The 12,635-nt window shown below is 40.1% G+C and overlaps 1 protein-coding gene across 1 annotated transcript in view; it reads left to right on the forward strand.

Annotated features, from left to right (window-relative positions):
• LOC124711323 (midasin-like) overlaps positions 1 to 12,635 on the forward strand; it is a 128,124-nt gene that overhangs the window by 51,635 nt on the left and 63,854 nt on the right. The window contains exon 8 of the mRNA XM_047241341.1: positions 6,364 to 6,522. Within this exon, the coding sequence (XP_047097297.1) occupies positions 6,364 to 6,522 (159 nt within the window). The remainder of the gene's footprint in view (positions 1 to 6,363; positions 6,523 to 12,635) is intronic.

Genomic DNA, 12,635 nt, shown 5'->3' on the forward strand with positions numbered 1-12,635 from the left:
AGCTCTGGTACCGAAATATGTTTTGTGAATGCGTGTTACTATCACTACACATACAAGCCACTGCATAATAATGTATATGTAAGTATAACAGAAAAAGTGTTTCTGACAATGGAGAAAATAATTACTGTGAAAAGAATTTTATAGTATACAAGAATTGACACTAAAACCATCATCATAACAATCACCATCATCAGCAGCAGCAGCAGCAGTTATTAACTGTTTATTATCACATGTAGTTGGCTTCTCCAACAAGTTTACCAACATGATCTACTTCCTTCTTCCATGAGGTGGCATCTACAGTAGCACGAACTTAATGTAACAGCCTTTCCACTTCTTTTGTAGTCAAAGACATTATTATTTCAAATGTAAGTTTGACATCACTCCAAACCAATTCAATTGGGTTGAAATGACAGTGATAAGTTGGTAGCCTAATTACCATATGACCTAGTTCCCTTGCAGCTTCATCTACTCATATGTAAGTGCCCATAGGCTTATTTTGTTTCACAAGTGAATGTAACAGCAGCTTTGTCATACCCACTTCTGCAGCAGTGTCTGTTGCCAGCAACCACTGCACTATAATATCCATAAATGTGCCGACAAACTGCAACAGTTTGGAATGAATCAAGATCTGTAACTGCGCGAGGCTGCTTTTCCTTTTTTCTTTTCAGTAGTACTTAAAAGTACACTGTTTTCTCCACAGGGGCTGTTCCACACAGTTTACTTAATTCTCTTGCAAGTATTGAAGTAGCCCCCTTTCCTTATTGCAGTTCTTTGACTGAGTCCTAGAGTTTTCCAGTGTAAGCTCTAAAACTTCATCCGCAGAAACTGATGGACACCTACTAGCAGAAACAAATTATTTTTCTTGCTTGTAAAACTCAAGTTCTAAAGCCTAATTATTTAACAGCACTCCACAGTGCAGCAGATTATTACTTGGTGAATAATGTCTTTTTGATGAAATTTTTTAATAAACAAAAACTGTAGTCAAAGTGGTAACACGACACAACTATATAGAAGCAGGCGGTTACACACTAACATCCAATGGTTACATAGAAGCCAGCAACATGATAACGTTGATTTCGGAACTGACTTTTGTTGTTGTGCTGTTGTTGGTTCAGAAGACACAGTGCCTCGCATTCCGTGTTTGTTTGTCAGTACCATGTTTCAGCGGGCCAAGGTATATGTCAGTTCCACTTACTGTTAATAAGATTACTTGTCTATAGAGCACAAATATTTGTCCCTTCCCATAGTTTAGTATATTTGTTTGTTTGACTAGGAAACTGGAGCTTGTCATGTTTCTGCATTTTGTTTTATTTTGCCAACATTGACCCTTTGCTTTTGCAACCATCTTTCCTTCACTTTCATCAGACAGGCATTTTCCTTCAGGTGATAGATCTGAGTTGGTTGTACAGTGAGAGACATCGTCAGTGGTTTATTGTTATTGACCCCTTAAGGGATTGTTTTGTGTGCAAGGGACACTTTTTTTCAGTAGGAGCTGTCAGCAAAATAATGAGGGATATGTAAATGCATGGACCCCACAGTTTATCATTGAATCAACAGCTTTTTTGGGCAGTTTTCTTACCAACTGAGCTACCGAGGCATGACTTGCTCAGAATTCAACCTGACAGTACCCCTCTCCAACTTTCGAATTTCTGTAGGAGCTCACCTATGTACCTCGATAACACCTATGGCAGAAAGGTGTTGGTGGAGAACAGCTTAGCCACCATTCGGGGATCAGTGATTATTTGCAAAATGAATCTTTCATCAGTGCATGGTGCATGGCAGATGGTACCTTGTACCACTAATTGTTATTCTCTTTCCTCATCCACTCCCAGATAGAACAAGGGGAACACAACTGTTGACATGCCTCCATACAAGCCCTTATTTCTCGTACCTTGTCTTCACAGTCCTTACGTGAAATGTGTGTTGGCGGCAGTAGAATTGTAGTGTGGTTTCACCTGCAAATTCCTGTTTTCTAAATTTTCTTCATAATGTTTCACAAAAAGAACACAGTATTCCATTCAGGGATTCCCATTTGAGTTCACAAAGGACTTCTGTCATACTCGGGTATTGTCCTAACCTACAGGTAACAAATGTAGGAGCACACCTGTCAATTGCTTCAGTGTCTTTCTTTAGTCTGACCCGCTGCAGATCCCAAATGTTTTAGCAGTCCTCAAGAATGGGTTGTGCTAGTGTTCTGTACACTGTCTCCTTTACAGGTGGGCTACACTTATTTAGAATTCTCCCAATAAATCAGAATCGACCGTTCCACTTATCAAGTAAAATTGGAAGAAACAGTGAGGACAATTACTCTATATAATGAAACCACCAAATCAGACATAGATTTAATTCAGGGCATGTGTATAAAGAAATAGAATGCTTTCACTGGGACAAATGTCTACAATAAAGAAAGAAAACAGTACAGTAATTTAAGACTTCTGTGTGTGACAACACTCGCATAGAGAACTGACCAGACGGAACAAATGTGCCTTTCAGAAGGGAAGATTTTTAAAAGGTCCATTGGACTGGGCATGTGGTGCTTTGCGTTTCATTGTGCTGAGTGTAGTATACACGTATGGATCCTGTGCTGGCCCTTATTTCCTGCCGGGCCCAGGCATTTGAAAGTTCCAACAAGTTTTTGTTTGAATCTTGAGGATTATGGTAAAAATTGGAAGTCTAATGCACCAGCCATGTAGAAATACAAAGAAACATCACAAAGGGATGTGGACAGAAATCGATTTGGGGGTCTGTGTTGTATTTAGTGGCACAACACTTCTAAAATACACAAAGAGCTGGTGCTTGCCTGACAAATAAAAACAGTAGTAAATAAAACATATATCCTTCTGAAAGGAAAATTAACTACAGTGTGGACTATGATCATTATGCTAAACAAAGTTTTAATCAAAAGACACCAGATACATATTTTGCTCTCTATCTCCTTGAGGTTCTGAGTTGCAGAGACCATATAAAATTACTGACAGAATATGTGTAAAAATAATGCATTAAGTTGCCAGCTTCATCACTGTTCAGTATTCAATACCAACCATACAGTGAGGCAGTTTCATAGGGTAGTCTTTATGTTTAAAGCTCAGAGGCAGTGCTGAACCACATAAACAGACACATGAAAAGCTATTAATGCTTCTGAGAAAAATGCGAAGGGGTATACTCTTAAGAGTGAGAAATGTATACAAAACAATGCCAGTAGATTCCCTACTTGTTATCTTGGGAATATATATACCTCGAAGACCTTTAACTACAAAGGAGAGTAGCTCTGAAGAGAAAATACATGAAAAGAATGTGGACAGTACATGGTGTGTTACTGGGTATTGGAGCTGCAGTACTGACAGGGAGTGGCAACACATGTCGGCATCACTTCTGCCAAACACTAAAGAATAAAGTAGGATGGAGCATTTAGTTTCCACAAGATAAGTGGTCCAATTCATCTCTGGGCACGGGTTTATTCTTCATACACCTATTTATACAAAATTCAGATCAAAGAAAACTGACAGCGTTGTGTGTGGTGAGACTGTAACACTGGAAGATAATATTTCGCATTGTTATGGTGCAGCTCCTGATTCAGAATGATACAGGTGTGCTGTCAGAGCAGTACACACTTATGAAGTTCTGTATTCCTCAAAATTAATGAATTCTTGCAGACAAGTCACAGAAGGAACTTTAAGCATATATCACTGCAAGATGTGCGATATGATACTCCAAGTGAGTGTGATGTCACAATGCTTAAGACCATGCACATGTTTTTTGGAATGTTAAGACTAAAATCCCTACCTAACCATTGATGTTTAGGTCTTCCGTGGTTTCTCTAAATTGCTTTAGGCAAACCTCAGGCTAGTTCAATATGAATTGGCAAAGCTGACTGTCCAGTCCACACACACACACACACACACACACACACACACACACACACACACACCAAATACTGTGATTGGTGACAACAAAGCTTGACAGCAGATGGAAAATTGGACGCTTGTCACTGCCAGGATGCCAACAGTCCACGAGAAAGAGGGATGATGCGACTTTGGTATAAGTAAAGCCATGTGACAAAAAGTGAAATGTGAGCTCCACATGTCAGTTCTGACATTGAACTGTGGTGGTTTTCAAGGACTGGCTATGACTAAATTTGGACATTCTATCGGTTAGACCTATGATGTGATGCGATGGCAGCACATGGCAGTGGCCTGAGTTCAGTGAGAAGCGATCACAGGCTCTGCGTAACGATATTTTTCTCATACAGTGCTTCAGTAGTAGAACCGTATGCACTGGCTACAATGGTTGAAGACAGGATCCATTTCACGTTAGCTGTGCCCCTCACATTTGAAAGACATGACTCCAGAACCACTCTAATTTGCTGTGACGATAATAACAACAATAATAACAAAAGAGAAATATACTGCTATTAATAAAATAATTAATATATAAGTACAACTAAAACCAGAGACAGTTTACAACAGAATGGAATATAGGAATGCCATCAACAAAATACAGGGATTCAAAGACCGAACGCAATCAAAGAAGACGGGAACAACCTGGTCGCAAGAACGTAAAGAAGCCCACTCAGAAAAAATGAAGAAGTACTGGGAAGAACGCAAGAAAAAGCACAAGAAATGACTGATGCTTAGCGTAGTCCAAAGTTGACTGTAACGAATAATAATAATAATAATAATAATAACAACTAAAACAGTGCAGATTGTTTGAAACATACTAACATACGTTCCAGCTGGCAGTGACTTTCTGATTGAGATATAATATACCAATACATGAGTGTAAGGCACTTATCTGTAGTATAATGACATTTCAACATAACCGTGTCACAAATTTGACCTTGCACGGAAATGTGTGGTGATTAAACTGACTTGTTGCATCTGCTACATTAAGTGGAAGAGCACTATGTGATCAAAATTATCCGAACACTTCGCCGAAAATGACTTAAAAGTTTGTGGCGCCCTCCATTGGTAGTGCTGGAATTCAATATGGTGTTGGCCCACACATAGCCTTGATGACAGCTTCCACTCTCACAGGCATATGTTCAGTCAGGTGCTGGCAGGTTTCTTGGAGAATGGCAGGCCATTCTTCATGGAGTGCTGGACTGAGGAGAGAGATCGATGTTGGTCTGTGAGGCCTGGCACGAAGTCGGAGTTCCAAAACATCCCAAAGGTGTTCTATAGTATTCAGGTCAGGACTCTGTGCAGGCCAGTCCATTACAGGGATGTTATTGTCGGGTAACCACTCCGTACATTATGAATAAGTGCCTGATTGTGTTGAAAGATACAATCACCATCCCCAAATTGCTCTTCGACAGAGGGAAGCAGGAAGGTGCTTAAAACATCAAGGTAGGCCTGTGCTGTGATAGTGCCATGCAAAACAACAAGGGGTGCAAGCCCCCTCCATGAAAAGCACAACCACACCATAACACCACCACCTCCGAATTTTACTGTTGGCCCTACACACACTGGCAGATAATGTTCACTGGGCATTCGCCATACCCACACGCTGCCATCGGATCGCCACATTGTGTACCGTGATTTGTCATTCCATACAACGTTTTCCCACTGTTCAATCTTCCAATGTTTACACTCCTTACACCATTCGAGGCATCATTTGGCATTTACCGGCGTTATGTGTGGCTTATGAGCAGCCGCTCAACCATGAAATCCCAGTTTTCTGACCTTCCACCTAACTGTCATAGTTCTTGCAGCAGATCCTGATGCGGTTTGGAACTCCTGTGTGATGGTCTGGATAGATGTGTGCCTATTACAAATTACAAACCTCTTCAACTATCGGCAGTCTCTGTCAGTCAACAGACGATGTCAGCCTGTATGCTTTTGTGCTGTATGTGTCCCTTCACATTTCCACTTCACTATCACATTGGAAACAGTGGACCTTGGGATGTTTAGGAGTGTGGAAATCTCGCATACAGACATATGACATAAGTGACACTCAATCACATGACCACGTTTGAAGTGCGCGAGTTCTGCGGAGTGCCCCATTCTGCTCTCTCACGATGTCTAATGACTTCTGAGGTCACTGATATGGAGTACCTGGCAGTAGGTGGCATCACAATGCACATAATATGAAAAAATTATTATTTTTTTGGCAGTGTCCAGATACTTTTGATCACATTGTGTATGTTCCAGTACTGCATTTTATGTTTCAGTAGTATGTGATCATAATTTAAATTACTGTGTAAGACAGCATCTCTAGTTACGGTGTGTGGAAATGGAGCAGTTATCTATAAGCCACATTTTGAAAGGAGGAACAATAAGAAAGAAATCAATTAGTCATTTTGAGCCACGTCACTGAATTATCCATATCTGTTAATTATAGCACTTTTGCATATCCTTTTTCTAGAATCATACCACGTGCACGTGAAGTTCTGCAGATAGCGAGAAGCCTTAATGAAGTGTTCTTACAAGGTACATCAGCTGTTATCACAATCAGTCGGCGACTGCGTGACATTATAGGGTATGTTCTTCATATGGACTGTGATCTTCGTGTGAAACTTAACAGGTAAGAGGGATATTGTGGAAGCAATCATCATATGATATAATCCCTGTAATAGCTTAAAAATATAAAACATAGGACTAAAAAACCACTAATCTTCACTGCAAAACTACTATTTCGATTACTGTTTATTACTCTTTAGTCCTAAATGCAGACTGTCAGAAATGTGATTGTAATGTTATAACATCGTTCAACGATAATATGATTTTACATAAATATTTTTTACCTTTATGCATTTTATGTTGGTGTACATTGAGGTGTAGGTGAATATGGAAAGGGGGTAAGAAATGAAAGAGGAAGCCGCCTGGTAGAATTTTGCACAGAGCATCATTTACTCATAGCAAACACTTGGTACAAGAATCATGAAAGAAAGTTGTATACATGGAAGAGGCCTGGATATACTAGAAGGTTTCAGATAGATTGTATAATAGATTTAGGAACCAGGTTTTAAATTGTAAGATATTTCCAGGGGCAGATGTGGACTCTGACCACAATCTGCTGGTTATGAACTGCAGATTAAAACTGAAGGAACTGCAAAAACGTGGGAATATAAGGAGATGGGACCTGGATAAACTGACAGAACCAGAGGTTGTAGAGAGTTTCATGGAGAGCATAAGGGAACAATTGACAGGAATGGGGGAAAGAAATACAATAGAAGAAGAATGGGTAGCTTTGAGGAATGAAATAGTGAAGGCAGCAGAGGATCAAGTAGGTACAAAGACGAGGACTGGTAGAAATCCTTGGGTAACAGAAGAAATATTGCATTTAATTGATGAAAGGAGAAAATATAAAAATGCAGTAAATGAAGCAGGCAAAAATGAATACAAACGTCTCAAAAATGAGATCGACAGGAAGTGCAAAATGGCTAAGCAGGGATGGCTAGAGGACAAATGTAAGGATGTAGAGGCATATCTTATTAGGGGTGCAATAGATACTGACTACAGGAAAATTAAAAGAGACCTCTGGAGAAAAGAGAACCACTTGCATTAATATCAAGAGCTCAGATGGAAACCCAGATCTAACCAAAGAAGAGAAAGCAGAGAGGTGGAAGGAATATGTAGAGGATCTATACAAGGGTGATGTACTTGAGGACAGTATTACGGAAATGGGAGAGGATGTAGATGAAGATGAAATGGGAGTTATGATACTGTGTGAATAATTTGACAGAGCACTGAAAGACCTAAGTCGAAACAAGACCCCAGGAGTAGACAACATTCCATTAGAACTACTGACAGCGTTGGGAGCCAGCCCTGACAAAATTCTACCATCTTGTGAGCAAGATGTATGAGACAGGTGAAATACCCACATACTTCAAGAAGAATATAACAACTCCAATCCCAAAGAAAGCAAGTGTTGACAGATGTGAAAATTACCAAACTATCAGTTTAATAACTCATGGCTGCAAAATATTAACACAAATTCTTTACAGATGAATGGAAAAACTCGTAGAAGCCGACCTGGGGGGAAGATCAGTTTGGATTCCATAGAAATGGTGGAACACATGAAGCAATACTGACCCTACGACCTATCTTAAAAGATAGATTAAGGAAAGGCAAACCTACGTTTCTAGCACTTGTAGAATTAGAGACAACTTTTGACAATGTTGACTGGAATACTCCTTTTCAAATTCTGAAGGTGGCAGGGGTAAAATGCAGGCAGTGAAAGGCTATTTACAATTTGTACAGAAAGCAGATCGCAGTTATAAGAGTTGAGGGCCATCAAAGGGAAGCAGTGGTTGGTAAGGGAGTGAGACAGGGTTTAGCCTCTCTCCGATGTTACTCAATCTGTATGTTGAGCAAGCAGTAAAGGACACAAAGAAAAATTTGGAGTAGGAATTAAAATCCATGGAGAAGAAATAAAAACTTTGAGGTTTGCCGATGACATTGTAATTCTGCTAGAGACAGCAAAGGACTTGGAAGAGCAGTTGAACGGAATGGACGGTGTCTTGAAAGGAGAATATAAGATAAACATCAACAAAAGAAAAACGAAGATAATGAAATGTAATCAAATTAAGTTGGGTGATGCTGAGGGAATTAGATTAGGAAATGAGACACTTAAAGTAGTAGATGAATTTTGCTATTTGGGGAGCAAAATAACTGATGATGGTCGAAGTAGAGAGGATATAAAATGTAGACTGGCAATGGCAAGGAAAGCGTTTCTGAAGAAGAAAAATTTGTTAGCATCGAGAATTGATTTAAGTGTCAGGAAGTCGTTTCTGGAAGTATTTGTATGGAGTGTAGCCATGTATGGAAGTGAAATGTGGACGATAAATAGTTTGGGCAAGAACAGAATAGAAGCTTTCGAAATGTGGTGCTACAGAAGAATGCTGAAGAGTAGATGGGTAGATCACATAACTAATGAGGAGGTACTGAATAGAATTAGGGAGAAGAGAAATTTGTGGTACATCATGACTAGAAGCAGGGATCAAAGGATCACCAGTTTAGTATTGGATGGCAGCGTGGAGGGTAAAACTCATAGAGGGAGACCAAGAGATGAATACACTAAGCAGATTCAGGATGATTTAGGTTGCAGTAGGTACTGGGAGATGAAGAAGCTTCCACAGGATAGAGTAGCATGGAGAGCTGCATCAAACCAGTCTCTGGACTGAAGACCACAACAACAACAACAACAACATGCAGGTTGGGCACAGTCTTATTTGAGATGCCATTACATGCTGTTCTTCCCATACTACTGTATTTTGATCATGAATTGTTGTAAGCGTGCACTGTAGTTTTTGTGTGATGTAATTGAATTGGGCATTTTTTTAATTCTTACATAATTGGTGTATTATTTCTGGTCTGCCTGAAGGTAGCCATAACTGCTAGCTTGCTCGATAACATGTACTAGGACAAAATTAGCTAATCACAAATGGAATTGAATAAAATGTGGCAGAGAGAGCAGCAAAGAGGAGATGGGGCATGGAAAGGGGGGGGGGGGGGGGAGACATGCTGATGGGCATGACCAAGCAGGTGGGGGAGGAGGTGGGGAGTGTGGAGGAGGAGATGAACATATAGGGGGGAGGGGGGGGGGGGCAATGATGTGGGCAGAGAGACAGGGGAGCATGTGGTGGTAAATACAGCTTCATACACAAAAAGTCTTTCAAGAAGCTTCTAAATTCTGCTGTAAACACTTTTATCTTATTTATGTGGCAACTGTGTATAACCAAGCGAAGTGAACAGTTTTGTAATAAATGCAAGCTATATGCCAGGCTCAGTCAAATGAAAACAGGACAAATGGGAGGAGTTAATATAAACTGTTTGTTATTTCAAAAGTAACTTGTGCTTGATTTGTGACTTTATGCGACGGCACACCTTACTGGTACCTCTGACAAAAAGAAAGCACTAAAATAACATTTTAAGGCATCTAAATTTCAAAAAAACGTCCCCCAGAAGTTCACAGTACCAGAACCTTTTTTGCAAATCAAGCACTGGCAGTAACTTTTAATAGAGTTATCCCATTGTGAGACGAGAGGTTCAGTGCCCTCACAGAAAAATGTTTGCGGCTGCCCATGGAACCGTGATTGTACCAAGGCATGTGCCTCTTCATCTGAAACATATCGATGGTCATGAATCTCTTTCTTCAGTGCTCCAAAAATATCAAAATTTCGCATTGAGAAATTGTGGCTTTTTGGTGGATCTTTAAAGGCTTCCGAGTGAAACTTCTGCAGTGTAGTCAAAACAACATGCAGAGCAGCCTGGGAAAGTTATGGTGACCATTTTCTCTGACCGCAAGAGCCCACTGCTCGTAGACTTTCTGAAAAATGACCCCACAATTAGTACACAGCAGCATGTCAACACTTTTCAAAAGTTAAAGAGTGCTGCAAAGTCCAAACTTTCAGAAATGTTGATGGGCAGTATAATTATCTTGGTGGATGATGTCTGCCCACGTGTTACCAAATGCCAAATATATTTAGACTTTGCTGCATACATTTTTCTGGGAAATCCTTACACATCCTCCATACAATTCCAATCTCCTTCCCCCCCCCCCCCCCCCCCCCCCCCTCCCCCCCCACCCTCCCCCAATGTGATTTCCATATTTTTGGAACCCCAAAGAAAGTGATTTGTCACAATCGATTTGCTATGGACGAAGAGATGTACAATCACGGTTCCGAAGACAGTCGCAAACAGTTTTCCATCTGTCTCATTTTCATTTGATTGCCCCATATGTTTTACACATCTAAGAGCAGAATTACTTCATGAGAATCTTTGGAAGCATTCTATCAATAAAGAAAATATTACAATACATCAGTTTGTTAATACTGTGTGTGGCTAAAATGAAGCATTCAAAAGGAAATAAATTGTGTTGTTTAAGAACATGTGTGTAATAGTGCTGAAATTTGATTTATATTATATTCACATTCACATATCAGTGTTGTATCTCTCCCTATTATAATGACTTCTTAATGCTGTTATTTAGCACCTGTGATAACATTTTAGAACCCTGAAGATGGAGTTGAAGTTCTAATAAACCAATATTCCATGCTGTAGGAATGTTCTCGTAGAATGCAAATACTTTTGGATTAAGAGAGATCACTCATTGAAAAGCAGAAGCGTTGAGTTATCAGTACGCACATGGGGGGGGAAACAACTTGTTATCTTTTGGAGTTACATATTTGAGAGCTAAAATGCCCCCCCCCCCAACCACACACACACACACACACACACACACACACACACACACACACACACACACTTATGTCCCTTTATGGTGCCAGCTGGAATAACATTGGAAATGCTGCATTTCAGCAGGTGGACTGGTGGTGGTGTGGGGAGTGTCAGGTGGAGTGGTGAGAGGGATGCAGGGGTCAGGGAGAATGACTTTCATGTGGGCGACCAACAGCTCGGAGGAAGCAGTCAGTTTCCTGCCTAGGAATGTGACAGGGAGGGGTGGCTTGTAATGCACGATTGTAGAAGCCAGTAATGAATGCGACACTCCGTGAACATGATGTGGAGATGTGAAATGGAAAGAGGTGACAGGACTGGGAAGGGAAAATTTTAGGGCTACCGTATTTACTTGAATCTAAGCAGCACCTGAAAAATGAGACTCGAAATCAAGGAAAAAATTTTCCCAAATCTAAGCCGCACCTGAAATTTGAGACTCCAAATTCAAGGGGAGAGAAAAGTTTTAGATCTCACCTCCAAATCTAAATGAAGTTGGTCCATTGTAACATGAGACACAATTTAGGTCAAATTGATGAAGATAACAGCTACAGTAGTTTGGTTCGAGTTGTAAGCTCAGCATTTAAGCTTTACCACGTAGCCATTGCTGTGCGTCAGGTGCTCCGTCCGTATTTATACGGGCACCCTTCCTTTTTCACGTGCTTTGTCTGGTTTGAATTGATTGCTTATTTTGCTTTGATCTGATAAGTGCCGTTCTCTTTGTTACAGGTGTTTGTGTCACTCTAAGCTGAAAATGCATTATTGTACTGTGTCATGCATTGTTTGTTGCATTCTGATAATCAGTGTTTACGACCTGTCACTGCTCGCGGCACGGCTTGCTTTTGTGTGCGCTAACGCCGCTTACAATAAAAAAAAAGAGAGGAATTGTCTCATTAGCGAAATAATGGCAAGAGACTGCTATTTAATAGACTGCATGTGATAGAAGATCTTCTGAACAAAAGTTTAGAGAAAATTTTTCTCTCTTTGAAAATGTTTGCAGAGTCCTCTTTAGTACATTACATTCTGCACAGAAATTAGTCATCTTAGATTTAAAAATCTAGTCCGTTGCCGTGCTCCATTTCTGACTGTATCATTATTTAGCATAAGATTAATACGAATATAAACATGACATGATATGTATATTCTTCCACATTTGCAGTTATCTCACTCTAGTTTCGTAGTTTATTAGGCAGACAGGATTTAAATGAGATAGCAGCAAACATGAAAGAATACATGGCATAATGTTTGCATTCGTGTTATTCTTATGGTGACGTGAATACTGCATGTGATTCACAATTCGTAAAAGTTCCTATTAGCAACCACCTCTTGTCACAGGTAGGAAATAATTCAGAACGTAGAGTTGGCATCACAAACAGTCTTGCCAGTCGTGTTTTCGTAGCAGATTTTTAGTGATGACTTCAAATGCAGTGTGTGTGTGTTGTTGTTGTTGTTGTTGTTGTC

The sequence above is a fragment of the Schistocerca piceifrons genome, chromosome 8 (genome assembly GCF_021461385.2).
Source record: "Schistocerca piceifrons isolate TAMUIC-IGC-003096 chromosome 8, iqSchPice1.1, whole genome shotgun sequence".
NCBI lineage: Eukaryota > Metazoa > Arthropoda > Insecta > Orthoptera > Acrididae > Schistocerca > Schistocerca piceifrons.